This window comes from Fundulus heteroclitus, chromosome 16 (genome assembly GCF_011125445.2).
Source record: "Fundulus heteroclitus isolate FHET01 chromosome 16, MU-UCD_Fhet_4.1, whole genome shotgun sequence".
NCBI lineage: Eukaryota > Metazoa > Chordata > Actinopteri > Cyprinodontiformes > Fundulidae > Fundulus > Fundulus heteroclitus.
The window spans coordinates 16,727,933-16,755,815 of record NC_046376.1 but is presented as its reverse complement, the minus strand read 5'-3'; the positions used below and the strand labels follow the sequence as shown (position 1 = coordinate 16,755,815).

The 27,883-nt window shown below is 41.3% G+C and overlaps 1 protein-coding gene and 1 long non-coding RNA gene across 3 annotated transcripts in view; both read right to left on the bottom strand.

Moving 5' to 3' along the window:
- LOC105931996 (myosin heavy chain, fast skeletal muscle) overlaps positions 1-19,682 on the bottom strand; it is a 32,454-nt gene extending 12,772 nt beyond the window's left edge. Inside the window, exons 1-42 of one of the 2 annotated variants that reach the window (XM_036147901.1) lie at positions 19,634-19,682; positions 19,375-19,424; positions 19,065-19,288; positions 18,812-18,955; positions 18,565-18,721; positions 18,425-18,452; positions 18,225-18,336; positions 17,785-17,877; positions 17,635-17,698; positions 17,426-17,524; positions 17,233-17,336; positions 17,015-17,153; positions 16,806-16,924; positions 16,548-16,697; positions 16,298-16,468; positions 15,883-16,189; positions 15,575-15,651; positions 15,406-15,493; positions 15,198-15,315; positions 14,972-15,095; positions 14,747-14,883; positions 14,387-14,642; positions 13,899-14,141; positions 13,609-13,785; positions 13,367-13,512; positions 13,188-13,278; positions 12,707-13,096; positions 12,499-12,625; positions 12,302-12,420; positions 11,988-12,184; positions 11,722-11,905; positions 11,462-11,627; positions 11,242-11,366; positions 10,813-11,121; positions 10,530-10,733; positions 10,316-10,441; positions 10,060-10,230; positions 9,858-9,962; positions 9,648-9,743; positions 9,399-9,530; positions 769-774; positions 169-172 (exon numbers count right to left, since the gene is read on the bottom strand). In XM_036147901.1, coding sequence (XP_036003794.1) covers positions 169-172; positions 769-774; positions 9,399-9,530; positions 9,648-9,743; positions 9,858-9,962; positions 10,060-10,230; positions 10,316-10,441; positions 10,530-10,733; positions 10,813-11,121; positions 11,242-11,366; positions 11,462-11,627; positions 11,722-11,905; positions 11,988-12,184; positions 12,302-12,420; positions 12,499-12,625; positions 12,707-13,096; positions 13,188-13,278; positions 13,367-13,512; positions 13,609-13,785; positions 13,899-14,141; positions 14,387-14,642; positions 14,747-14,883; positions 14,972-15,095; positions 15,198-15,315; positions 15,406-15,493; positions 15,575-15,651; positions 15,883-16,189; positions 16,298-16,468; positions 16,548-16,697; positions 16,806-16,924; positions 17,015-17,153; positions 17,233-17,336; positions 17,426-17,524; positions 17,635-17,698; positions 17,785-17,877; positions 18,225-18,336; positions 18,425-18,452; positions 18,565-18,721; positions 18,812-18,955; positions 19,065-19,268 — 5,809 coding nt within the window. In that variant the 5' untranslated portion in view covers positions 19,269-19,288; positions 19,375-19,424; positions 19,634-19,682. Of the gene's footprint in view, positions 1-168; positions 173-768; positions 775-9,039; positions 9,167-9,398; positions 9,531-9,647; positions 9,744-9,857; positions 9,963-10,059; positions 10,231-10,315; positions 10,442-10,529; positions 10,734-10,812; positions 11,122-11,241; positions 11,367-11,461; positions 11,628-11,721; positions 11,906-11,987; positions 12,185-12,301; positions 12,421-12,498; positions 12,626-12,706; positions 13,097-13,187; positions 13,279-13,366; positions 13,513-13,608; positions 13,786-13,898; positions 14,142-14,386; positions 14,643-14,746; positions 14,884-14,971; positions 15,096-15,197; positions 15,316-15,405; positions 15,494-15,574; positions 15,652-15,882; positions 16,190-16,297; positions 16,469-16,547; positions 16,698-16,805; positions 16,925-17,014; positions 17,154-17,232; positions 17,337-17,425; positions 17,525-17,634; positions 17,699-17,784; positions 17,878-18,224; positions 18,337-18,424; positions 18,453-18,564; positions 18,722-18,811; positions 18,956-19,064; positions 19,289-19,374; positions 19,425-19,633 lie in introns of those variants that run through there. The other variant, XM_036147900.1, reaches the window with a different exon arrangement.
- Positions 19,683-26,055: 6,373 nt separating this feature from the next.
- On the bottom strand, positions 26,056-27,384 carry LOC110369043. Its single transcript, XR_002428645.2, has 3 exons — positions 26,785-27,384; positions 26,563-26,678; positions 26,056-26,472 (listed from the first exon to the last, which is right to left on the bottom strand). It is a non-coding gene; the product is annotated as an uncharacterized LOC110369043 (long non-coding RNA).
- Between the last annotated feature and the right edge of the window lie 499 nt (positions 27,385-27,883).

Here is a 27,883-nt window from a genome sequence, read left to right as displayed (position 1 = left end):
GTCCAACTTGAAGAGACTGCCAACCAATCCAAAGATGCAGGTAGACTGCTACCCAGGAGCCCAGCTGTCCCATGCCATCCATATATTGAAGAATGCTAGAACCACTGACAGAGTAGCCAAGGTTATCCTTTCTTTCGGCATCAACAACAAGAATTACAAGCCAACCACCAGACTCTTGAACAGGGACAACATCACCTTCCCACGTGCTGACATATGTATTCCACTCATCAACTTATGTGAGAAACTATATTTCATACAGAGACAGATGCTTATGATGCTCAATGAGGTCTTCTTTGAAAAGTCTCTTGACTGCCTAAGCATCCCAAGGATCAAGAACCCTTGATCGTCACTTCCTGTTTGCGGTAAGGCGTATTGTTTCACTTCCTGTTGTCACGGTGTGAATTGCAGTCTGTTGCCCCAGACTCTTGCTTTTATCTTTAATCTCTTTGCTGTAACATCTGTGTCTAACACATAAGCACTTTTAAAACATTCTCTGTTGCTGCTGCCTAGCTTTAGCCTAGTGTTACGACCTCAAAGGTCTAGGGGTCCAGGGGAGGTAACATAAAAAGCCAACACAAAAGTGTATCAAAAAAATGTAACAATTTATTGATAAGTTGGCTATAGAAACAAAAATTATGGAAACGATAAGTACACTACCGAAAAGGACAGGACATGATCTAAATAACAAAATAACCCCAAAGATGACTTAAGGCCACAAGAGATAATGTGTTGACAGCATCAACACTAAAATAAACCACAAGACAGAACATCCAACTAGTGACACAACCAGCAACTGAAAGGCTTAACCAGAGTGCCACGGCAAATTGCCTAATGAGTGACACAGCCTACAATAGTCAGGTTAACAAAGTGTCAGAAAACAGAAAACGAGTAACACAATCAGCAACTGAAAGGCTTAACCAGAGTGCCACGGCAAATTGCCTGATGAGTGACACAGCCTACAATCATCTGGTTAACAGAGTGTTACAGAAAACAGGGGACGAGTAACACAACAATCATTGTCAGGTTCAAACAGAGTGTCACGGCAAAACACCTAACGAGTGACACAACCTGCAATTATCTGGTTAAACGAGTGTTACAGTTAAACAAAAACACAACACAACACAACACAACACAACACAACACAACACAACACAACACAACAAGCAGTGTGGCAAGCTGCTCTAGAACACAGCTGCCCTGATTGCATAGGAGAGCTGAGTTTAAATAAGGAGGGCTCTCCACGGATTGGTGAGGCAATCAGGCGAGTGTCCAATCCAGAATGAGGATGATGGCAGAAGGAAGTGGCTGAAGTTAAATGAGGAGGAGACTTCAGGAGGTTTGCAAGTTTCCACAGTGGCACCAGCTGGCAGGAAGATGCAACTACACCTGCAACATATTAGAAAGAAAAACAAAACAGACAAAAAGGCCACTGGCCGTAACACCTAGCCTAGCTTTAGCTCCACAATGGCTCCTTCTCCTACTATTACTTCAGGTTCTCCATCTCTGTCTAAGTCTCCCCCTATCTCCTGCTCTCTGTGCCAGATGTTTAGTTATGCCTCTGCCTCCTTTAGTGATAATGGTACTTGTAATAAATGTAATGTTTTTGTAGCTTTGGAGGCGAGGGTGTCAGAATAGACCCCTTGCAACCACGTGACTCCGTTACCCAGAACCCCTTGCGTGGCGGCCATATTGGTTGGCACGCCATTTGACGAAATGACGAGTTCTCCAGGTATTTTTCTTCTTTAGATAATGTATCACAAGATCGTTTTAAGAGTAAGTTGATGGTTGATGGTATCAGATTGCCAGATCCACACAGCAAAAGCCTGAAGGGACAGAGCGAGTCTGTGAAATGCTGGCCAATGGTTTCGTACCGCGACATACAGCTGCTTTATAAACACGCAGGCCAGTACGGACAAGAGAGCACGAAAGCCCCTGAAACCACTGGACGGCTGCAATTATTTTATATCAGGAAAAAGGCTCCAGCAACGCCCGCGACGCCATGAGGGATTAAGCGGGTCAGAAAATGGATGGATGGATGTTCAGACATGTTTGTGCAACAGCACAAAGCAGTGAGGAAGACCCGCCCGGTAGGTTAAAAAAACATCACTCACTACGGATTATTTAGGTGTTTTTGTCTTGTTAAAATGGGTGGGGGTGTCGGCGACATTGCAGCGTAAACACAGAAGTACTAGCGCCCGTGAACGGGCGGAGGGGAGGTGGCGATCGTTACACTGGCCGGAGAGCCGCCGCTGTCTGGAGCAGCAGGAAGCGGGTGCTGCTCCAGACAGCGGCGGAGACAGCAGCAACAGCGGCTTCTCCGGCCCGTGTAGCGATCGCTACACGGGCCGGAGAAGCCGCTGTCTGCTGTCTCCGCCGCCGGAGAGCCGCCGCTGTCTGCTGTCTCCGCCGCCGGAGAGCCGCCGCTGTCTCCGCCGCTGTCTCCGCCGCTGTCTCCGCCGCCGGAGAGCCGCCGCTGTCTGCTGCTTCAGACAGCGGCCGCTGTCTGAAGCAGCAACAGCTACACAGGCCGGAGAAGCCGCTGTTGCTGCTACAGACAGCAGCGGAGGGGAGGTAGCTATCGCTACACGGGCCGCTTCTCCGGCCCGTGTAGCGATCGCCACCTCCCCTCCGCCGCTGTTTAAGTAGAACAATGACTAGAGCCGAATTAAGTTGTAATTTACCGGAGATGAAGTGTAGACTGCAAATTCTCTCGTAGAATGATGGCTCCCCCAGTCCATTGGGAGGGTCTGCCTGCGCTCTTTTCATTGAAAATATCCAATTCTTTCTTCTTTCCTCATCCTTCGGTAAACGACAGAAACGTACATCCAACGATTTGGAATGCCTCTCTGTGCAACCGGGAGCACAACAAGTCGTAGGCATTGTTTAGATTCCAAAAATAAACTAACTAAAAGTATGCTCTAAATCACCCGTTTTGTCATGTAGTAGACGGGCTGTCAGGCTAGCCTGCCCACCAAGATGGAGGCGCGCACCCCTGATCACGTAACTGTGACGTCAGATGCAAGGGGTCTATTGGAGACCCGGCTCCGTGCTGTTGAAAAACCAGCTGATAGCCACCCCTTTGCTAGTGTGGAGCCACATAGAGTAACTTCAAGTAGTGGACCAGGCCAGCTGGGTGAGGGTTCATAGGAAGCATAGCTCTAGATTTCAGCCCCCAGATCACCACCAACCCGTCTGCGTTTCTAACAAGTTTTCCCCACTCAGCGACACACCCGCTGAGAAGCCGACCCTGAATATTGGCAGCTCAATAGTCAGAATTGAGTACTGAAACAGCAATTTCCCTCTGGGATTATTAAAGTATATCTGATTCTGATTCTGATCTGATTCTGAGAAACGTGGCGCTAGAGACACCAGGGACTATAGTCAAATGCCTGCCAGGAGCCAGAACGGGCGACATCGAATCCTACCTGAAACTGCTGGCTAAGGATAAGCGTAAATACTGTAAGATTATTATTCACGCTGGCGGTAATGACACCTGGTCACGCCGATCGGAGGTCACTAAGGTTGGTGTTGCTTCAGTGTGTGTTTGCAAAAACTAAAACAATAATTTTCTCTGGTCCCCTGCCTGACCAGTGATGACATGTTTAGTCGCATGTCATCATTCAACTGCTGGTTGTCTAGGTGGTGTCCTGAAAACAACGTGGGCTGCATTGATAACTGACAAACGTTCTGGGGAAAACCTGGTCTGATCTGGAGAGACGGCATCCATCCCATTTTGGATGGTGCAGCTCTTCTTTCTAGGAATCTGGCCGGATTTATTAATTCTCCTAAATGCTAACAACCCAGGGTCCAGACCAGGAAGCAGAGGCGTAGTTTAACACACCTCTCTGCAGCTTCTGTACTATTACCCACCCATTACCCTATTGAGACGGTGTCATTCCCACGGCCAAAACTTAACAGATCAAAAACTGATCTAAAAGGAACAAATCATAAAAATCTAATAAAAATCAATACGGCTCACCTTGAACCAAAAAATAAAACAATTAAATGTGGTCTATTAAGTATGAGGTCTCTCCCTCCAAAGACTTTTTTAGTTAATGAATTGATTTCTGATAATCAGATTAATTTATTTTGTCTCACAGAAACCTGGCTACAAGAGGACTATGTTAGTATAAATGAGTAAACTCCCTCCAATTATTAAAATGTCCACATTCCCAGATCTGTGGGAAGAGGCAGAGGAGTGGCGACCATCTTTCAGTCTGATTTATTAATTAGTCCCAGGCCAACTAATAACCAGTGCTCTTTTGAACATTTAACCCTCAGTTTCCCTCATCCAAATTGCAAAGCAATAAAACCTCTTCTGTTTGTTGTTTTGTATCGTCCACCGGGCCCTTACTCTCAGTTTTTGGATCAGTTGTCAGACTTCTTATCTGATTTGGTGATAAATACTGACAAGGTTATCATAGTGGGGGATTTCAACATTCATGTTGACACAGAATGTGATAACCTTGGTGTAGCCTTTAAAACTATCCTAGATTCAATTGGTTTTGCTCAAAATGTGCATAAACCGACACACTCTTGGTTCATACTTTAGACCTTGTGCTGACATATGGCATTGATTGTAAAGAATTAACAGTATTTCCTCACAACCCTGTCCTATCTGATAATTTTTTAATAACATTTGAGTTTAATCTAACTGAGTTCTCCACCCCCAAAAGAGGGCTCCATTATAGTAGATCTTTATCGGACAATGCTGCATCAAACTTTATAGAGTCTGTCCCCCTTTTAATATCGTTAGTATTGCAGAAATACCTTGCAGCAATGTTGTTTCTACCCATTCACAAATAGATGTCTTTGTTAAAGGTGTGACTTCGTCATTGCGTTCTGCATTAGACAGGTAAGCTTCCTTGAAAAAGAAGGGGATTATTCACAGGAAGCTGGCTCCCTGGTTTAATTTAGAGCTGCGTTCCTTGAAGCACAATGTTAGGAAATTGGAGAGAAAATGGCGCTCTACACACCAAGAGGAATCCTACCTAATCTGGAGGAACAGTCTATTGTTGTATAACAAGACCCTTCGCAGAGTTAGTGCAGCATTTCTTTCATCATTAATTGAGGAGAATAAAAATAATCCTAGATTTCTCTTCAGTACAGTTGCCAAACTTACTCAGAGTCACAGCTCCGTTGATCCATCCATTCCCTTAGCTCTTTGCAGTAATGATTTTATGGTATTCTTCATAAATAAAATTTATTCCATTAAAAATAAAATAAGTGGCATCCTTCCAAACATGATTACCTCGTCCTCAGTATCTTTAGAACCTGTGCAGTGTCTGAACTGTTTAGAAGCAGTAGAGCTTTCTGAGCTATCTAAAATTTTAGCTTCATCTAAACCTTCTACCTGTGTGTTAGACCCAATCCAAACCAAGTTGTTTAAAGAGATATTCCCTTTGATCAGTGGCACTATTTTAGACATGATTAATCTATCCTTAGTAAATGGATATGTACCACAGGCTTTTAAAGTAGCTGTTATTAAACCTTTACTTAAGAAACCATCTCTTGATCAAAATGAGTTAGTAAATTACAGACCTATATCTAATCTTCTTTTCTTATCTAAAATTCTTGAGAAGGTAGTTGCTAATCAACTATGTGAACATTTACAAAGTATTGATCTACTTGAGGAGTTTCAGTCAGGCTTCAGAGCTCATCATAGCACTGAAACAGCTCTGGTGAAGGTCACCAATGATATTCTCATGGCCTCAGATAATGGACATGTGTCTATACTTGTCCTGTTAGATCTCGGTGCTGCATTTGATACAGTTGATCACAATATTCTCCTACAAAGACTTGAGCATACTGTAGGGATTAAGGGGAAAGCATTAGGCTGGTTTAAATCTTATCTGTGGGACAGATTCCAGTTTGTTCGTGTTAATAATAAATCTTCTTCAAACTCTGGGGTCACTTGTGGAGTACCACAGGGTTCAGTCCTTGGACCAATTCTCTTTACTATATACATTATATGCTTCCAATTTGCAAAATTGTCAGACAGCATGGGATTAATTTCCACTGTTATGCTGATGACACTCAGCTATATTTATCCATAAATCCTGATGAATCCAATCAATTACTTTGACTGCAGTCATGTCTTGATTGGTAGGGGGAGTCGTGGCCGAGTGGTTAGAGCAGTGTGCTTGCACTCAGAGAAGGATGCAAGTACCCAGTTCGATCCCCGGTCCCGGCACTCTGGGTCCCTGAGCAAGACGCTTAAACCCTGATTGCTCCCCAGGCGCCGCACAGTGCCAGCCCACTGCTCCCCAAGGGGGTAGGTCAAGATGAAGAAGTGAATTTCTCCATTGTGAGATCAATAAAGTTTTATTATTATTATTATTATTATTGCTCTCTCTTTTTTCTTCATAGTAGGTACACCTGGTCTGACGTTCTATTAACTGTGACATCATCCAAGGAAGACAGATCACCCGCTATTACCATCTAGTGTAGAACAGATTACTGGATCAATGTGTGCTTCTGTGCTTTTTGTCTGTCTTGTTGTGTCTCTGCTCTGTCTTCTGTAACCCCCAGTCAGTCGAGGCAGATGACCGTTCATACTGAGCCCGGTTCTGCTGGAGGTTTTTCCTTCCCGTTTATGGGGAGTTTTTCTTTCCGTTGTCGCTTCATGCTTGCTTAGTATGAAGGATTGCTGCAAAGCCATGGACAATGCAGACAACTCTCCTTGTGGCTCTACGCTTCTCCAGGAGTGAATGCTGCTTGTCGGGACTTTGATTCAATCAACTGGTTCCCTTATATAGGAATTTTTTCACCAATCTGTATAATTTGACCCAAGCTGTATAATATGATTGAGTTTGACTTTGTAAAGTGCCTTGAGGTGACATCTTTCATGAATTGGTGCTATATAAATAAAATTGAATTGAATTGAATTGATTTCACCCCACAGAGGATCACATCCATTGGGCACCGGACATAGACCAAATCATCCAACAACACTGGTTATGCTCTTTAAACTAACTGACCTGTATGAACTACACGGGACCCTCGCCAATGTAAAACAGATAAATATATAGAAACCTTATTTATTAAAAAAGCCTAACCAAAGTACTAAAAATGGAGTTCTGAACTTGCCCTACACTAAATCTTAAAATAAATGACACCAACAATTTTTAGAATAGGACTTCTTGTTTGTACCAACAGCAATCATAAATGTCTGGGAATCCCTCAAAATGGACCTCCAACAATACTGCCGAAAGCTCAAACTTGCCTCATGCTTTAAAGACCAGACCCGAGACCCAGGACCACCAGCAAAAATAGCATTTGTTTTTGTTTGCTCCGCAATCGTGAGATACCATGCCTCTAGTGTTTGTTTAACAAAAAGATTTACTATTAATGCTGATTAAATATTAAATAACCTAAATGCATTTCATTGCACAACTTCCTATCAGTCCAAACCAAAGACTTAGAAGTTTTTAATTTCTGCCTATAGTGCAATGTGCATTTTTTTAAAGTTGTAGCCGGGATCTAGTGTGTTTTTATTCCTCGTAGGTCATTTAATGAGCTATACGTATTTTGGGAATTTATTTTAGAGGCTTGTAGTGCTACAAGTGAGTCTATGTGTTTTATCTACACATCTATTATCAGCTCAACAAGCTATTTTTCTGCCACTGATCTGCAGGCTTGTGGTGGGATGTAAACACCAGCCAGAGCAAATAAGGAAAACTCCTCCAGTGTGTTAAGAAAATACATGAGGACTACGTGTCTTCTGCAATACCGTGAAATCAATACACCAACTGTTGTTTATGTAAAAGCAGATTCCACCTCCTCTCTTTTTCTCCGAGAGCTCCACATTGCCATCTGCGAGAAACAGCTAGAAATCCAGTACATATAGTGCACAGTCTACTGTGTGCTCCCTGAGCCATGCTTTGGTGAAACAAAGGCTGGGAGATCCATGGACGTCAGAGTTTTTACAGATGAGAAACAGCAATTTGTCCTATTCATTAGCCTGAGAGCAGACATTAGCAAGGTGGGTTGAGGGCAAGGATGTTCAGTCTCCATTGCTGAAGCTTCATGAGCACACCTCCCCATCTACCTTGTATGTGTCTCCGAAAAATCTTGCATAAGGCCACTGCACTATCAACCGAGAACTCAGTGAACTTGGGATCAATGAAAAGGGGAGACATTTTTTTTTTTACAGGGGACTGTCTTGTGTTTAGGGGTTCTTTAGTGAAAGTGATCTCAGAATGGTGCTAGAGAACAGAACAATATCAAAACATGCAAAGTACCGAGGCTGCCATCCATGAAACCAGTATAATGCATAAATATTTTTTGATGAAGGCGTCTCTTTGTTCCATGCGTGATTTTCATCTAGCTTATAAACTGTTTTTGATTTATACACTTTGGTGTAAATATTAATATATATAATAATCATCATTATTGTCATTGCAACATACACCACAACAAAATTTGTTCTCTGCTTTTAACCCATCCCCTTGGGGAGCAGTGAGCTGCCACTGTGCAACTTGTGTTTGTGTTGGTTTTCTTTCCAGGATAGAGGGGTTATTAAACTTAACTCTATCACTATCACTCCCTACAAAGGTATTTGTACTTGGTGAATGACAGTTTTAAAATTGGTTTACCAACGATAAAATGATCCATTCTACAAAATACAAGTACACTGAACTTTCTTGTAGTTTTAATTATAATTCCATACAACTTTTAATTAATCTTGAGTAAAGTTTGAGCATTGCTAAAATCTAACTTTGAAAACTGAGATAGTTTGTAAGGGTACTTTAAAAAATCTTTTATTTGTCCTTAAGAATTATAATTTCTAGAAGTTCTGGAAGAGGAAAATGCATAAGTATGTTTATTTTTCTTCAACTATGAATGCATAATATAGCACAAATATTATATTCTTATATAGCACCAATGCTGCCTGTGGTATTTTCGAATCAAATGAGTAAGGTAACATACTTTTTGAACATACTATTGTTGATATCTAATAAATGTTTCAGTATGAATCAGATTTTTGCTGTACATATAGACTTTGTTTTATACATCAAGAAAATACACACCAATGCATAACATGATAGTGCTTAGCTTTTATTAAAGTTTTACAATGGAAAAATAATTCAACAGTGGATTCATATTTTATGAACTCTGTCGAAAAGCGTCATTAAGATCTGGTCTCTTATTCAGCGGAATCGCTCTAAAAAAGAGGAAAAGAAAAATTAACATTGTAGAGTTTGAGGCACAGTTTGAGTGTGTTATGAGGAAAAGCAATAAATTTGGCTTCCATCGTGAAAAATATTGATTACCATGCATTGCTTAACAGATACTAATTTAATCTATGTACAATATAAACAAGCTTTTCTTCATTGCAATAAGTCTTCTATGTTATCTTAGTATATTTAGAGGGTGGTTTGTAAGAAAAATGTTACCTTTCCAGCATCACGGCTCTTGGCTCTGAGCTTGTTGACCTGTGACTCAGCAATATCAGCGCGCTCCTGAGCTTCTTCCATCTCATGCTGGACCTTCCTTAGCCTGGACATGTGGGTGTTGGCCTGCTCCTCCTGGAAATTTTAAGATTACAATTAGTTTAGTTTACATTCAATGTAAAATAAAGGCTTTGTAATTACCTTACTAAAGGGTGCACTGTTTGGTGATGGACAATTAACTGTTTCACTTACCGCCTCCTCAGCCTGTCTCTTGTAGGCTTTGACTTTGAGCTGTAGCTTGTCCACAAGGTCCTGAAGTCTCGCCAAATTCTTTTTGTCCTCCTCAGTCTAAAGAAATCAAGAAAATCTTTGTTGAGACCTATACAGAACAGCAGGTAATATGATGACAAAGGAGTAATATTCTTTGGTTTTAGAGTCATTTCAAATGTTCAGAGTGGTTACCTGGTAGGTCAGTTCCTTCACTCTCCTCTCATACTTGCGGACTCCTTTAACAGCATCTGCACCACGTCTTTGCTCGCCTTCAACTTCAGACTCCAGTTCACGAACCTATTTCAAGCCGTTTAATGAGAAAACTATTTAATATCCATTGCAAATTATGTATAAAAATCCCATTATGTGCATTTACAGCACAAAATGTTCATACCCTCTGCTCTAGTTTCTGGAGCTGCTTCTTGCCACCCTTCATGGCAAGGTTCTCAGCCTCATCAAGGCGGTGCTGCAGGTCCTTGACTGTGACTTCCAGGTTCTTCTTCATCCTCTCCAGGTGAGCACTGGTGTCCTGCTCCTTCTTCAGCTCCTCAGCCATCATGGCAGCCTGAATTGACAGGTGTTCTATTTAGTTCTTGACAGATAAAACCTGTGTTTGGTAAGATGGTGATTTAACTTGAGAACAAACTGACATCAGTGATAGCCTTTTTGGCCTTCTCCTCAGCATTTCTTGCTTCCTGGACAGCATCATCCACCTCTCCCTGAACCTGGACCAGATCTGATTCCAGCTTCTTCTTGGTGTTCAGGAGGCTGGTGTTCTGAAAATGAATCAGGATTATATATGTTAGATGTGTGTGTTCCATTATTTTGAGAGCTCTGAATTCTTGTGAATGATTAAAACCAAACCTGAGAGTGCAGTAGTCCAACACGCTCACTGGCATCAACCAACTCCTGCTCAGCCACTTTACGTGCTCTTTCTGTCTGCTCCAGAGCGGCTCTCAGCTCCTCAATCTCAGCAATCATTAGTCCATTCCTACGCTCCACCATAGCCACCTGCTCCTTCATGTCCTCCTGTCCTCTGACGGCATCATCAAGGTGCAGTTGGGCATCCTAAAGGCAATGAAAATGTATCTGTCAGAAATATTTTTCCTCTAAAACTCTTTAAATTGTGTTTTACCACTAAACTCACCTTGAGCTGTCCCTGGACGTTCCTGAGTTGCTTCTGGGCCTCAGCGGCCTGCCTGTTGGCGTGGCTTAGCTGGATTTCCATCTCATTCAGGTCTCCCTCCATCTTCTTCTTGACTCTCAGGGCATCATTTCTGCTCCTGACCTCAGAATCAAGAGTGCTCTGCATGGAGTCAATCACCCTCTGGCTGTTTCTCTTGATCTGCTCCATTTCTTCATCCTTCTCTGCCAGCTTCCTGTCAACCTCACCCTTGACCTGGTTGAGCTCAAGCTGGACGCGGAGAATCTTGGACTCTTCATGTTCAAGAGTGCCCTTAAAAGTTTCAAATCCATAGTAAGATTAGAGTTTGTAAAATAAAAAGAGTTCTAAACATACATTTGATAATGTATTATGTCATTTAATTGTTTAATTAACTAGAGAGAAAAGGTTTACCTCGGCTTCTTCCAGTGCAGCCTGAATTTCAGACTTCTCAGTCTCAACAGTCTTTTTAGCTTTCTCCAGCTCATGGATGCTCTTTCCAGTCTCTCCAATCTGTTCAGTCAGATCTGAAATCTCCTCTAAAATAGTCAGTAAATATAAAGGCATATTGGTTATGCAAAACAATTTTGTAAAAAATAAAATTTGACAAATTTTGGAAGGTGTAGCTACATACGCTGCAGATTCTTGTTTTCTCTCTTCATGGTCTCCAGCTGATCCAGTGCCTCTTCATAGGAGTTCTTCATCTTGAACAGCTCAGTGCTCAGAGAACGAGCCTCCTTTTGGGCTCCTTCCAGCTCAGCCTGGCTCTCCTCATACTTCTGCTTCCACTCTGCCAGGACCTATAAATCCATGGATCAAGTCATTCATTCTTGGCCTTAAACACAATGTCTTTCCTTGGGTTAAGCTGATGTTAGATCCAATAACAGCATTTACCTTGTCAAAGTTCCTCTGCTTCTTGTCAAGGTTGGCAGCCAGAGAGTTGGCTCTCTCCACATCAATCATGAGGTCCTCCACCTCACCCTGGAGCCTCTGCTTGGTCTTCTCCAAAGAGGCACACTTAGAGTTCACAGCCTCAATGGATTCCTCAGCATCCTGCAAGCGCTGGGCAAGCTTTTTCCTGTATTGAGAATGCGTGTTTATTGTTAGAAACAAATAAATGTTACATATAACTTAATTAAAAGATATTTATCTTGACTTACTTGGCCTCTTCCAGCTCCTCAGTGCGCTGGATGGCATCAGTCTCATATTTGGACCTCCACTGAGCCACCTCACTGTTGGCCTTGGACATGCCTCTTTGCAGCTCAGCTTTGGCTTCCTGCTCCTCCTCAAACTGCTCTCTGAGCAGATCGCAGTCATGGCGGGCTGACTGAACAGCATGGGCAAGGGCATTCTTGGCCTGGTACAAAAAGTTGAGAGTTGAATGATTTGTCTATTGACCTCATCATACATGACAATGATGAGTAAAACTTTAATTTGTCTCTATAACTCAAAACTAAAAAGTAAACTTTCATACCTTGACTTCCTCCTCAATGTGTCTCTTGAGCTCCTCAATCTGCTGAGTGAAGGCCTGCTTGCCTCTTGTCAGCTGGGAAACAAGAGCTTCTTTCTCCTCAAGCTGGCGGCCAAATTCCCCTGGGAAAGTCACAAATTAATTATTTCTGAGATTTCTTTAAACAATGCAAGACACTGGTTTAAGTTCAGGTGAATTACCGTTCTCTGTCTGAAGTCTTGCTTTCTGTGCATTAATGTCATTCAGCTGGCGGACATTCTCATCGTTTTTAGCTTTGATTTCGCTCAGTTGGTCCTCAAGAGTTCTGCACATTTTCTCCAGATTGCCCTGAAGCCATAAATGATTGATTTGATACTGGCACATTTAAGAAATATGCTGTTTTTAAAGGTTTGAAAATTGTTCTCTTACCTTAGCCTTGGCAACTGCTTCCATGTTGCTGGACAGGTCATCAATCTCCATCTTGTACTCGCTCTTCTCCTTCTCCAGCTTCTGCTTGACGCGCTGCAGGTTGTCTATCTGCTCTCCCAGCTCAGCAACGCTGTCAGCCTGCTTCTTACGAAGAGCCGCTGCAGTGGCTTCATGCTGGAGGGTGGCTTCTTCAAGGTCACGGCGCAGCTTCTGGAACTCAGCCTCACGCTTCTTGTTCATCTCAATCTGAGCAGCTGTGGCTCCACCAGCCTCCTCAAGCCTCTCACTGATCTCCTCAAGCTCCCTGGAAAGGTCAGCTCTCTGCTTCTCTACTTTAGCCCTAGCAGCCCTCTCAGCCTCAATCTCCTCTTCCAGCTCCTCAATACGTGCCTAAAACCCGAGTAAATCGAAGTAATATTAAGATCAATTGAAAAAAGTGTAACCAATTCAGCCATGTGCACTTAATTTTAATCTTTCTTGCCTGGAGCTCCTTGATCTTCTTCTGAAGCTGAGCTCCAAGGGACTGTTCATCCTCAATCTTGCTAAGAAGTTGGCTGATTTCAAAGTCCTTCCTAGAATGCAATAAATAACGTGGAGTTAGTTTTGTGATTTGACACTAACATGTGCTATTGTTCAAAAATAAAGAAAGTCTGCATTTACTTCTTGATTTTCTCCTCAGACTGCTGCTTGTCATTCTCCAGATCCATGATGGATTCCTGGGCCAGTTTCAGATCTCCTTCCAGCTTCCTCTTGGCTCTCTCAAGGTCCATACGGAGCTTCTTCTCTTGTTCCAGTGAGCCCTCAAGCTATACCATAGTAGGCAGATTCAATATCAGCAATTAATACAAAGATTAGTTCACATCTTGGGAATGCATTCTAAGGAAAATAGACAATTTTCTTACATCGTCCACTTGCTGTTCCAGCTTTGTCTTGGCCTTGGTCAGAGTGTTGACTTTGTCTTCCTCTGCCTGGAGATCATCCAGTGTTTGCTGGTGGGACTCTTGGAGGGCTTTCTTCTCCTTGGTCAACTTAGCAATGGCCTCATCCTGAGTAGCCATCTCCTCTGTCAGGTTTTTCACCTAAAGGTTGAATTGGATATACACATTTGAATGAACACATAAACTTTGTAGATTTCATTCATCCTGTAAATGCATGAATTGTGCTTTGATAATGGTGCCTAATCGATGCAAACCTTGTTTTCAGTGGCATGTTTCTCCTTCTCCACTTTAGCCAAGGTGAGCTCCAAGTCATCAATGTCCTTCTTCAGCTCAGAGCATTCATCCTCCAGCTTCCTCTTCTTGGCAGTCAGCTCAGCATTGATTTCTTCTTCATCCTCCAGTCTCTCAGTTGTCTCCTTGAGTTTGGCCTCCATCTGGATCTTGCTCTTAATCAGCCCTTCACACCTTTCCTCAGCATCTGAGAGGCTCTCAACTTCCTATGCAATGTTGTGAGTAGAGTTGACATGAATATAGTTCTTTACTAACACAGTGTTTAGTGATTATACAGTTTTTGGGAATTTATAAACATTTTACTTGTTTTTAAATGCAACCAATATGCATTGCAGTATCTTGCACACTCTGTATTTGTTTAGTAATCTTAAGTGTAAATATTACAGCAGCTTTATTCTGTATTGATTTATGTAAATACTTGTTTAATATATGAGTTTTTCTGCCTACTTACTGCAGCCACTTGGAGCTGCAAGTCATTCTTCTCCTGGAGTAAGGAGACCATTTTCTCCTCCAGTTCCTTCTTCTTTGCCAAAGCATTTGCCAAGTCTGTTTTCATCTTGTCATAGTTCTCCTTCATATTCATCAACTCCTTCTCAGTCTCAGCGCTCTTCAGCAGAGGCTTGATCTTGAAGTAGAGGTTCATCCATGGCCAATTCTTGACATTCATGAATGAACGGATGTTGTATTGGATGGTATAGATTGACTCTCTGAGAGAAATTTGCAATAGTGAATGCAAAATGTTATTTAGACCATAGGGACAGCTATTTATGAAAATGGCATACCAGTCTCACATTTCTAAAACTAATCGCACCTCCTTTCCATCATCTTCACGAACTCCTTCCTCATGACATATCCTCTGCAGAGAGCCTGAGTCATGGTGACCAGCTCAGCTAGTTTCTCATCTCTCATCTCCTCAAGGGTACCCAGAAGACCAGCTTTGAAGAACACCTATGTTGATACCAAAACGTATTACTTATTAGAACACATGTACACTAAGGAAACTTTTGAAGGTGTCTTTGATATTGGTCAAACATACCTTAGTGTGTCCAAACATATACTGGGTGTGGTCCACATCAATGGAGCCCAGCAGCTTCTCTGCAGCTTTCTTGTTGTCAATGAACTGTCCCTCAGGGATGACGCTGGCATTCAATACTTTGTATCTAAGAGGTAGATTTTAGTGCAATTTAGATAAAACTAAATCAGTTTTAATGACTTTTACTAAAATTAACCAATATTCAACTCATATTTAAAACTGATCTCACCTCTGCTTGAAGTCACCGTAGAGGATTCTGCTGGGGAAGCCCTTTCTGCAGATTCTGATACCCTCCAGCACACCGTTACACCTCAGCTGGTGGATGACCAAGAAGTTCTCCATAAGACCTAAAAGATGAAAATATATTTAGTCAAAAAATATTATTTTTTTTTTACACAGTAACGCTAAATATTGTTGTGTAAGAGTGGTGTTCTTACCTGGGGTCTTTGATTCATTGGGAATCAGGCAACGCACAAAGTGGGGATGGGTGCTCCTCAAGTTGGTCATCAGCTTACCCAAGTTCTCCTGTAGATCAGCATCATGAAACCAGTCTTCAGTTTATTTGTAATATTTTTCTCACAATGTTCTGTATGAAAGTTTACATACCCTGAAAAGAGCAGACACGGTCTGGAAGGAACCACCCTTCTTCTTGCCACCCTTCTTTCCACTAGCAGCAGCCTCAGCTAAAATTGTAACATGATAATACAATAGTATTACAATACAGTGTAATTTCTTCAGATGTTCCTACTAGATACTTTAAATGAAAAACAAAATATATCTTCCAATATTTGTTTTCTTGAGCACTGATCAACAGTTTTACAACACCTATCATGCTGTGTAGCTGCAAAGTGTTTTTCATTTGATAGATTAATGTAATCAGTTTTGGTATATCTACCTATTTAACTGGTTCTTACCCTCAGCTCCTCCATGAGTAGCATAAAGTAAGCACAGCAGTTTGTTTGCAGACTTCTGGTACAGCTGAACCACTGAATCGTTCAGTGGGTCCTTGTTCTTGTCCAGCCAGCCAGTGATGTTGTAGTCCACTGTACCAGCATAGTGAACCAGGGAGAAGTGAGCCTCAGCTTTGCCCTTTCCAGGCTTTGGCTTCTCAAAGGCCCTGTTCTTGCCAAGATGCTGATCAATCAGCTTGTTCTTGAAAGTTGTGTCGGAGGCTTTGGGGAACATGCACTCCTCTTCAAGGATGGAGAAGATGCCCAATGGCTGAGAACAATTAACAATTTAAATTAGAACTTGAATCTCAAATGAAGGTTCAAATACATATAAAAATATGAGAATGATTCCTTTATCTTGACCATCACAACTGCTCACCTTCTCAATAAGCTCAATGCAGGCAGCCAAGTCCATACCGAAGTCAATGAACTCCCACTGAATGCCTTCCTTCTTGTACTCCTCTTGCTCCAGGACAAACATGTGATGGTTGAAGAACTGTTGCAGTTTCTCATTGGTGAAGTTGATGCAGAGCTGCTCCAAGCTGTTGTACTGTGATTATAGAGAATTCTTCAAATAAATTGCAAATTAGGACTGTTTTGTAACACTTCTGTAATTTTTTTTCACTCACATCGAAGATCTCAAAGCCAGCAATATCCAAAACTCCAATAAAGAAGGCTCTTGGCTGCTTTGTGTCCAGCATCTCATTGATACGGATGACCATCCACAAGAACATCTTCTCATAGACAGACTTGCACAGAGCACTGACAGAATTGTTGACCTAGAAGTAGAAATTATCAGTTTTGTGCAATAAATTACTGTATAACAACAGTTAGGATAAGTTTTTATATTTGGGTAAACCATAGCATCACAGATGGGTTTAAATTACCTGTGGGACGGTCTGACCTTTGGTGACCATTTCATTTCCGACTTTGACTCTTGGGTAGCACAGAGCCTTCAGCATATCAGCTGAGTTCAGACCCAGGAGGTAGGCGATTTTGTCAGCCACTTTCAGGAAAATAACATAACATATGGTCAACATTTTTAAAACTAATCTTTTACTCTACTGGATGAGAATATTGATATTTCATGAATTACCCTCAGTGCCATCAGGTTCAGCCTGCTCCTCACGCTGCTTCTGCTTGAACTTCATGTTGCCATGATGCATTACAGCACCAGTGAGCTTGTAGATATTAAACTTCTCATCAGCAGTGAAGCCCAAGATATCAATAGCAGTCTGTGTAGAGAAGACAGCTTTAAGTACACTACATGGGTTTTAAGTAAGTCATTATCAAAACACATAAATTATATTTTACATCTGTTGCGATGAACTCCTCCACGTCATCAATGCTCTTGACAGTGATTTCACCCTGGCTGATCATTGGGAAGTCATAGGGGTTGGTGGTGATCAGCAGAGCATCTGAAACAATGAACACAAAACACTGTAGATCCTTTTGTTTTATAAGAAGAATGTTTCTAATTTCAGAGTGAAAGTATTTGGTAATTTACCAATGAGCTCAGGCTTGTGGCCTGTCATCAGCTGATAGAAGATATGGTAGCTCCTCTCAGCAGACAGCTGGAAGGTGACACGGGACTTCTCCAGCAGATCTAAGAATTACATGAATACATATAAAAACGTTAAATATAATTATGTTTTTAGATTCTAATGTATGAAAAAGTAAGACATTATTGCTGAAAACATTATATTTTTGGCTTACATGTCTCAATATCAGCTGAAGCCAGCTTTCCACTAGTACCAAAGTGGATCCTGATGAATTTACCCTAAGCCAGGTTACAAGTATATGTTACTTTTTATGAGTAATCATGCGTTCAGTATCAAGGAACATTTTATCAAGGTCTTAACTTACAAAACGGGAAGAGTTGTCATTCCTGACTGTCTTGGCATTGCCGTATGCCTCTAGCAGAGGGTTGGCAGCAACGATTTGATCTTCAAGGGAGCCCTGCACATTTATGGTTATTTAAATGAACATTTTGTACATTCATGAAAACTCATGTATGGTAAATGGACTGAACTTATATAGCGCTTTTCCAGTCATGTTGACCACCCAAAGCGCTGTACACTATAGCCACATTCACCCAGTCGCTCTCACTAACGCACACACATTTATACACCGAGACGCAGCTCGGTAGGAAACTTGGGGTTAAGTGCCTTGCCCAGGGGCACATCGACATGTGGCAGGGGGAAGCTGGAATTGAACCCACAACCCTCAGATTGCCAGACGACTACTCAACCCACCAAGCCACAGTCGCCCTGTATAGGTGGTTGTCACTTAGAATGCATACTCACCTGCATTTTGCTTGCAGATGGCTGATCCTTTTTGCCACCCAGAGCAGCGATTGTTGCAAAGTACTGGATGACACGCTTGGTGTTAACAGTCTTGCCAGCACCGGATTCTCCGCTTGGGTACAAGAGACACATTTCAATTCATCAACTGCACATTTATGCAGTTTGTAAAGAAAGATGAATTCAATTTTTGCGATACTCACGTAATCAAAACAGACTGGTTCTCACGATCTGCAATGTACACAGTAATGCTTTAGTAGCTGTGGCATTTTTTTTTATGTCAGCAAGGGTATGCTCTTTTCTCTTCATTTTTTTGGGATAACAGTTGTAGCTTTGATCTCACCTGTGAGCATGAACTGATAGGCATTGTCAGAGATGGAGAAAATGTGGGGTGGAGCCTCAATCCTCTTCTTGCCTCTGTATCCTCCAACAACAACAGCATCATACACAGGAAGCCACTTGTAGGGATTGACGACCACGCAGAACAATCCGGAGTAGGTCTGTTATTGTAGAAAGAATAAACAATGTTTAATCAATTGACTGGAAATATTTTCGGTTTTAAAATCTTTTCAGTAAAACTGAAAACTCACGTAGATCATCCAGGATGCATAACGCTCTTTGAGGTTATACAAGACACAGGGCTCATTGAGGTGAGTCATCATGGCCATATCCTCAATTTTGTCGTACTTTGGAGGATTCCTTGGGTGGATGTCTTCCTCTTTGACTGTTACAGTCTGTAGAAAAACAGGACTCAGAATAATGTAACACAAATTGTAATACAAAATTCACTCATACATGGAGAAACTGCAAGCAATGTGTATGTGCTGAATAAATCAGATTTACCTTTCCTGTGTCTGTCTCAACCGTGGCTTTGCCACCCTCCCTCTTGATGAGTTTGCCCTTGAGATACATCTCATCAGCGTCCACCACAAAGAAAGCTGTTTTGGCATCAAACGGAGTATTTTGAGCCTCAATCCTTTCCCTCTCTGGCTTCCGGAGGTAAATGGCCGCCGGGCCATACTGCTCCATTTCAGCGTCTGTGCTCATGGTGGCACTTTTAGTGGAGCCTGAACATGGGAGAAGTTTTTCATTTAACCACACAGTAAAGCAAAACCACACTCATTAAATTCATAACTGACTCCTGTACAATTACCTTAGCTGATGCAAACAGAAATACTTCAGTATCCTGTGAATCCCAAGATGCTAAAACGAAAAGAAAAAAAATATATAGAGTTTGGAACAGTTTTCAGAAGGATTTTATAACTATGTAATAAATTCTAGTTGTTTTGATATATAGTTGTCTCTACACTTTGACTTAAAAGTAATCATCAAAGAATGTTTTATATTAATTTATTTATATGCTGTACAACTCTAACACGAAAAAATATGTTGGAAGACTTTACTGCACTCACCTGTCTCAGATGCCTGCCAGTTAGAGCAAATGTCTGGGCTGCTGCTTTTATATACAACAGCCCAGCCTCCCCAGCATATGTCCCCCACTCAGTTTGGTCAGGAATGCTTGACACCTCATTGCTTGATGTTGATGCTGTCAGACCCAAACAATTGTTTCATATTCTATTTGGGACTCCCCTGCAAAAGGCTTGTTTAGATTAGGTTAAATTTAATACTATTATAGCAGTATTAAAATGTGGATTCTAAAATAATCAATGTTTTATGCAGTAACACTTTTTAAATAAATCTGTTTAAATAAAGATTGAAAAGCTACTTTATTGGTTAATTTATCAGTAAAATAACAGTTTAGCTTTCTAGATAATTTTTTTCTTACATTCTTTATAAAAGCAAAGTACTGGTAATATTTATAGTTTACCTACTGGTACATAGCAAACATGCACTTGATTGTTGAAAGAGGATGTGTTGACAGCATTTCAGTTTTGCTTGGTTTATAGGACACATATGTGGACTTTTTATTTTAATATCAAAGCAATTAATTAGAGTTGAATTCATAGAAGGGCTGAAATACGTCAGACATCCAAAATAGAACTCCAGTTAATGGGCTTTCCGTTTGAACTGGATATGTGTTGTAAATCTCATGGGAATGGAGTTTGAGTGAAAGCCAGCTAAGGTCATTTAACACCAGAAAAAATGTCTCTCATAAATACCATTAATGACCTTACTTTAGGGGATAAAATGTATGGACATATATGGTGAGTACTTCTTTTAGCGAGTAAAATTTTGTGAATTTTTGGGATAAAAAAATAATCTTGGATTGAAGCCAGGAATAACTTTCATGTTTGACGTTCTGCATGGACCTGGCTCATAATTTGCTATCTTGCAGTTATGATGATGGTATTAGCATGGTCAAAAATAAATTCACCCTGGGCAGGGAGCAGTCATTCGTGTTTGGCATAGAGAGGAGGATATATTTATAGTGCACATTTAAACAGGAACGTTTCTTTGATATTTTCCAGCTCTTTGGACTGAACAGAAGATTAACAGTTCTAGGAACTTTTGCTCCTTCACTCTACATTTGGAAACATTCTCGGGTTGAGTGATTTTACAGCATACAACTTCAGTGATTTTTATAAATCAATTGAATGTACAAGCTCAAATTAACTATGGTTAACTATAGTTTCTGTGATCAATGAAGGATCACTTATACATCCACCCCCACTACCATTTGGTAAAATGTCACTAAGCAAGTTGCAAAGAAAACACAATTTTTATTGCTGTTGACAAGGTACTTTCATAATTCTTGCTGGCTATTTGAACACTCTCCTCATCAGAAACTGTAGATCTAATTTAAGCTGATCAGTCTGAAGCACGGTCCATACGTTTTAAGATGTTTAAGGTCAAGGCCATTCCAGAGGCTTAATATTAGCTTGCTTCCCATCCTTAAACCCATTTCAATGTATGGGTCTGGGATCCTTGCAGTGTTGAAATAACCAGTTGTGAACAACTTCATACTTGCCTCTGTTCATTTCTCTATCCACTGTGTGCAGTTCACCAGTGCCAAAGGCAGTAAAACAACTAATAGTATGAGGCTACCTATGCCTATACACTGTACACTGTACCATATTGAAAATTTGTAGACAATGCTTAAAAACTCAATTTCAGTGCCCACAAATCAACTGTCAAGCATGTGGGTAAGGTGGAATCTACTAAGGGACATGTAATCAAAGATGTTTGTATATTTGAGCCAGTATGTAGAATTCTGATCTTTTGCGTATTAGAGAAAAATGCACAACAAATACAAATCTGTGTACCTAATTTCTTAAAAACCACTGAAGTTGTGTGTTTTAGAATTATTCAACCATGCAAAAAGAACGAATTAAATATATTACTAAATGCCAAAATTAATTTGACATTCACACCATGACGATAATATGGTATCTTCTGAACATAACTGAAACTGCTTTTAGCTGCTGTAAGTAAACATAAACCTCTAAATATGTATCTTTTTTAAATTTTTAATGTCGTAAATGAATAAGAAAACTGAGTAATTTCCTCACACTGGGATCAGCTTCATGATTATAATGATTATCCTACCAATAATTTATTCACACATTAAAACAAAATTTTCGATAACTGGAGAAGCTCAAGAAAAAAAGAATGCGTGGCACCCATAACTAAATCAAACTAAATTAAAATTTTATATCTTTTCCTCTGTCTTACTCACAATCCATTTTACTGTCTTCCTGGCTTCTAAAGAGTGGTTTATTTGATTGTAAGATAATATTTTTTAGGTGTTTTACCTTCATGTCTTGCTTGAATAAGTTTCAATTAGAAATCATTATTCATGTAGATGTTGACAATGACAGGTGTTTAAATAACATATCTGTTTAAAACACCTATCTTGATCCTAATGTTTTGGGGAGCTACAGACAAATATCTGCCATTCCTCTATTTTCAAAATCTGTAAGAAATATGTCGTCTCAAACTAACTAATTATCCACTTGTAGAACAAAATGTATGAAAACGTATTAAACTGATGAGTACAACAAACAACAAGAATACAGAAAACATATACTTAAATTAAGGTTGATTAGGTTTATATTGCATACTGTATAACAATAATATTATATTTTTACGGGTGCTGTCAGTGCAACATTTAGCCCCAAGGACCTTTTGAACAAACCTTTAAGATCAATTAAACTTTTGACTAGTTCAGATATTATCAATCCATTTTTAATCTGAATTTGAGTTTGTGTATATTAATTTTTAATTCTTTGTCACATAACTGAGTAAGATTTGACACTCCTTCATGGCTGTGTAAATTTGCTTTTATTGCTTTAGTACCGTTTAAGAGGCTTTTCAAATGATTATCCTGCACTATGGTGATGTGCTGTATATCACCATATATTTTACAGTTCACAGTGACTGCAAGGCAGACCAAAGCATTTCCATACGAAATGCCTCAGTGCCTCAGTGTTTACATGCTCCTAAAACTGCATCACTGAGCTTTCAGGTTCATTACTTTTACATCACTCACCCGTCATTGTTCTTTATAGCAAAGTGTTGTATGGTCCTACTTATCACTATCAAGGCAAATTCTGCTGGCAAATTCTACTACTAGGCTGTTCTTGGTTTACTTCCATCTTACCTGTCAAAAGTCATACATCTAAAGAGCCCGTGGCCTTACACTGTTTGTTCAAAGCTTTTGACTACTTTTTTAATTCCAATTCTGCAAGAAGACTTGTAACTTTGGGACATGGTCTCATTGGAAGCTGTTGAGAAAATATTGGATGACTTGGAGTTAGAAGCATCTGTTTGTACCATTTTAACAATTTTAACTACTTTATCGGTTTTATCTTATTAGGCCTGAGCAGCTAAGCGCTGGGAAGGCCTGACCTATTGTAATCCTACTGTTTATTATTTTACACTTCCAAAATGACGTTCCTTTTTGCAGTCCTAAACACAGTCAAAAACTCACCTAACCTTACCCAAAATTGTCCCCCATGTTAAAATTGTTTAGTAGTATTTTAATTTTAATAGAATAGTATTTTAATAGAATTCAAAACGGCCGTGGTCAAATGGCTCCGCGGCGCCTCCTAACGTGAGATAGGGAAACTACTAAACCCAAGAGATTTGAAATTTGGTATATAGGTAGATCCCCCGAGAAAAAAAAAGTCTGTTGGAACTGTTCCTAACTGGAAGTTTGCCATTTTGGGTCAAAGTGTCACTTTTGGCAATTTTTCATTTTCATACATGTTGAACTATAACAAACTTGTCCTGTGGGTTTTGAGCTATCAATTTCAAATTTGGTCAGTATGCAGTCCAGGCATGGGGGAATAAAAGTTATCTAAATCTTCAGTTTGCGCATGTTAAATGGGAGGGGCTAGGCCTCGAAGCTGACATTCTTGCTGGAAAATTCAAAATGTTATAACTTTCACATTATAAGGGCAAATTGAACCAAACTTTGAATTATTGATCCCTGTCGGGGGACCAACTATTCTGTGTGGTCAAATGCTTACATCATCAAAGCCACGCCCTGTGGAAAAAAGAAGTCCCTTTTCTCGGTTGGAAGGGTCCCTTTCGGTCCCTATGGACCTAATCAACTTAAAAAGTGTGTCAGAGGGCAGATAACATGTTGGCCTCACTTCAATGTGATCAATCCGAGTCCAATCCCAAACAGGAATCCACCCCAACATTTGGTGGGCATGGCCTATCTCTTCCACAGCACCCCCTAGCAGCACTAAAACAATCAGCCTCAAGCCATGCTTTGTCCGAGAATTATGAAATTCAATACACATATGTAACTTCTCAGGACCTACAAAAAAGTCTCTTGGAGATCTCACTAGAGTCATGTGCTCATTTGATTACATTGCTTTAGCCCCGCCCACAGGAAGTTGCCAGTTCCACTGCTGGATATCCTTGTTTAAATGCTTACTCAGAACTTTCAAGCAATGTATGATCTAACAGTATGTTGATGCTGAATCCTGTTAAAAACAGTAACAGTTGGCTGGACAGTGTGGGCGTGGTTGAGCGGCGTATTTCCATAGGACGCTGTTTGCATGTTTGGCCCTAAATCACACATGCATCATCCGATTTGCTTTGAACTGGATATGAATGAGCTTTGTCAACCTACCAACAGCTCAATTGGTTTATTTTAGAGCTTGAAGCACCTCCTAAACTCAATGAATATTTCAGAGGTTAATCTGGTCTGCCGATGATATCACTTTTACCACGCCTCCTGAGGGCTAAGAGAATGGCTTCATTTATAATTGGCCCTCATTGATATTGTTTTATGTGTTTCAAACATTAACTAAAATCTGATAATAATTTAAGGCGACATTTTTAAATCGCAACATGAAGTATTTATTAATCCTTTGCCATCAAACAGGAAGTGACAACCACTGAAGCTTCCAACAGTAACATCGGATTTTGGCCAAATTTTGAACACTTCACATGGGAGCACATCTGAGCCTGGTGGAAGGCAAAGTGAAGGCTTGCTTGTGGTACGACCTGTTTGATGGCAGCGGAGTCATGGGGAGGTGCATAGGTGGTAACTTTGTACTCCCGCAGTCGCAACACAGGTTGGAGTGGCGCTGAGGAGTGAGGGCTGCATATCGCCGCTTGCAGCTTTTTTGTGACCTGTCTGACCATGTGGCAAAAACAATTCTTGTCTTAATGCCAAAAACCCAACAGATTTTACTTTCACAAGCGGAGCCTTACTGCTTTCGCCATAGTGCTCCACTTGATTTATAAATGCAAGAAGCTTTATTAGAATTTATGCCGGGACTATTCCATGTTAAATGGACACTGAAACAGGAAGGTAGAAGAGAAAAAAGGAGAGAAACAGATGAGATAAAATGCCAAAAGGGAAAAAAGGTGAAAGAGAAAGAGGAGAGAAAAGGGAGACAACAATATAACATCTTGTGAGTCTGCTTCTTCACCCGCAAAGAGTGATATAAAAAGAACAGCAAAAATAGCCAATAAAGTATTACGGGTACAAACAACCAACCAGCCTTGATACCATCACTGAATAATATGCAGTATTAATTAATACGAAATGTATAAATGACAGATAATAAGAGAGGTTTTCTCTATAGAAGTGAATCTGTAAGTACCTGGATCCAAGCACCTGTTTTTGTTTGTGAGAGTGTGATTGTGTATGTAAGGTTTATCCATAACAAAAATGCCCAGTTGGTTGTGAGGAGCCTAAGACCTGCCCCCCAGATGCCTGAAGGGACCTCCAGAGCAAAGGTGCCCAAGAGGGGCCAACACAGGGAAAGCTGCCCCCCCCCCCCAAACCTGAGAAAGGAGGAGAGACGGGCCACCGGAAATGCACCAACACCCACAATGCCAAAGCCACCCCGGGAGCCGCAGCGCGTCCAGACATGGGCCCCAGGAACCCGAGGCTCAGGGGTGCCTTACCCCCCGGCGGGAGCCATGACCGAGCTACGGGAGGCCAGGCCCCACAAAGCAGCCATCAGGAGCGAGAGGACGCCTGCCTGAGCTCCCAGCCCCAAACACTGAGGACCACCAGCGTACCAGCGACCCAAGGTGCCAGCCAGCGGAGGGGAGCTGGACAGGGTGGGCTCCACCCAGACCAGACAACCCATGGGCCAACCCACCCAGAGATGGGGCCAACATGAACCAAACAGACTAACCAACCAGAGTTCTCCCCCCACAAACCCTGAGGTGCTACCTCCCCGAGCCACACCACCATAGCCAGAGGGGCCAGAGATTTGCGTCTGTGCCCGAGCGTCAACCACAAACCGGGACCAACACCACGACCCCCCAATCCACCCACCCTCCAGACCATCCGGGAGAAAAAAGAAAACACTGGTTAACCAGTGCTTTATAAATAAAGATGGTATGGTATGGTAATCAACACCGTGCTCATGTTGAATAGATGAATGAGGTGTTGAGAAGGCTTTTCATGCAATGCATTGCCAACACATGGCTGATGGATAGGTAGATGGTCCTCCAGACTCCCTCTCCTGGTTAGTGAACACCAGTGGCTGGAACCCATAAACCGTGTAAAACAGAGACAGACCGGTGGAACTAATTGGAAGGGAGTTGGTGGTGTATTCAGCCCAAAGTAGATTCTGTGACCTCTTGGTGGCAACATCACAAAGGATACAAAGTTTGGTTTGTACATCATCCTTTCAATTTCAGTGTCAGATTGAGGATGTAAGATAGAGGACAGACTCACCTGGATTCCCAACATAGCACGTGATGAGTCACGAGACAATTTCCATGGGTAATCCGTGGAGACAAAAAACATCACGACCCATGTTCCCAGAGAGTTCCTTTTGGAAGTTTTTTGAGGGACCTGCAGAACCACCTTTGAAAACCAGACAACCATGGTCAAGATGACAAGATTGTAACAGAAGGAGGTAGACCAATGATGTCCATATTTATGTAGGACCATTACCGATGGATTATGGGTAGGGATCATAGTAGTCTGACGGATGGTCTCCTGGATGACTTGGTGTCACTGCAGAAATGGCAGACGGAGAAGTATTCTTTGGTATCACAAACCACTGAAACCTGCGTGACAAAACAGAACCATGAAAAATGGTGAGTACCTCAGTTCTAAGGTGGTCTGGCACAAACAAACAATTGGGTGGGTATCAGGTGTGAATCAGATGCTGACCACAGGACTCATTGATCTTATCCTCCAGGACCAGTGGAGTGGCTGCCAGCCTCATAGACTTTGAAATGATGAACTTCTCCTGGCCACCACTCTGATTGGTGATGGATGGTTTCTTGATTCTGGAGAGGGCAACCGGCTTGATGTTCCTTGTCCCAGGTCTGTAAAATAAGGTACAATTAAAATTACTGAAGAGCAATGTGACCTAGCATGGGATGAATATAATCCCCTGGCAGACTAAATACAGTATAGTCGAGGTTCTTGTGATCCATCCAAACAAGAAATGGGGTTTCTGCTTCTTCCAGCCAATGTCTCTGTTCCTCCAAGGAGAGTTTAACCAGCTGTTCCCCATCTCCATTATCATTCTTACTCTCTGGGGATGACAAGTTTTTTAAATAAAAAAGCACAATGTGAACTGTGTTATCGACAATCCTCTGACCGAGAACAGCTCAGAGTCCAACATCTAGGTTGTCCATTTCAACAATATATTGATGGCTGGGATCTGGAGAACAGGGAAGTGGAGCTGATGGTAAGACTCAGTTTCTTGAGTTCCCTGAATTCATTCTTGGCTTCGTCATTCCATGACAATTTAGATTTGCAGGATGTGACAGCATGAAGATTGGCAGTTACTCAACTGTAGTTCCTTATAAAAGTTAACAAAGTCAAAAAAGCACTTTAGCTGCTCTCTGTCCAAAGTTTTGGGCTAATTAGCTCCCACAGAAACCTCTGGACCTGGTGGAGCGGTGAAATACACATTTCTCTACTTTGATAAGGAGATTGTTTTGGAGCAGTTTAAAAATTATGATCCTGACATCTTTGTTGAGGGTCTTGAGGTCTTCAGAAAAAAAAGATAAACAAAAACAAATTTCCCCACCATATCTCTGAGAATGTCGTTCACAATAGCTTGAAAGACTGTGGGAGTGTTGGTCAACCCAACTCAGAGACTGCAAGGTGGTGATTGGTGATTGTTGTCAGACAGCACAGAATGGTGGTGTATAATGACTGTTATGGGCTACGTTTACACGGATAAAAGTAATCGGAATAAGTGGCTGATCCGAATAAAAATGCATCATATAAACACACCAATTGGAATATTATGATT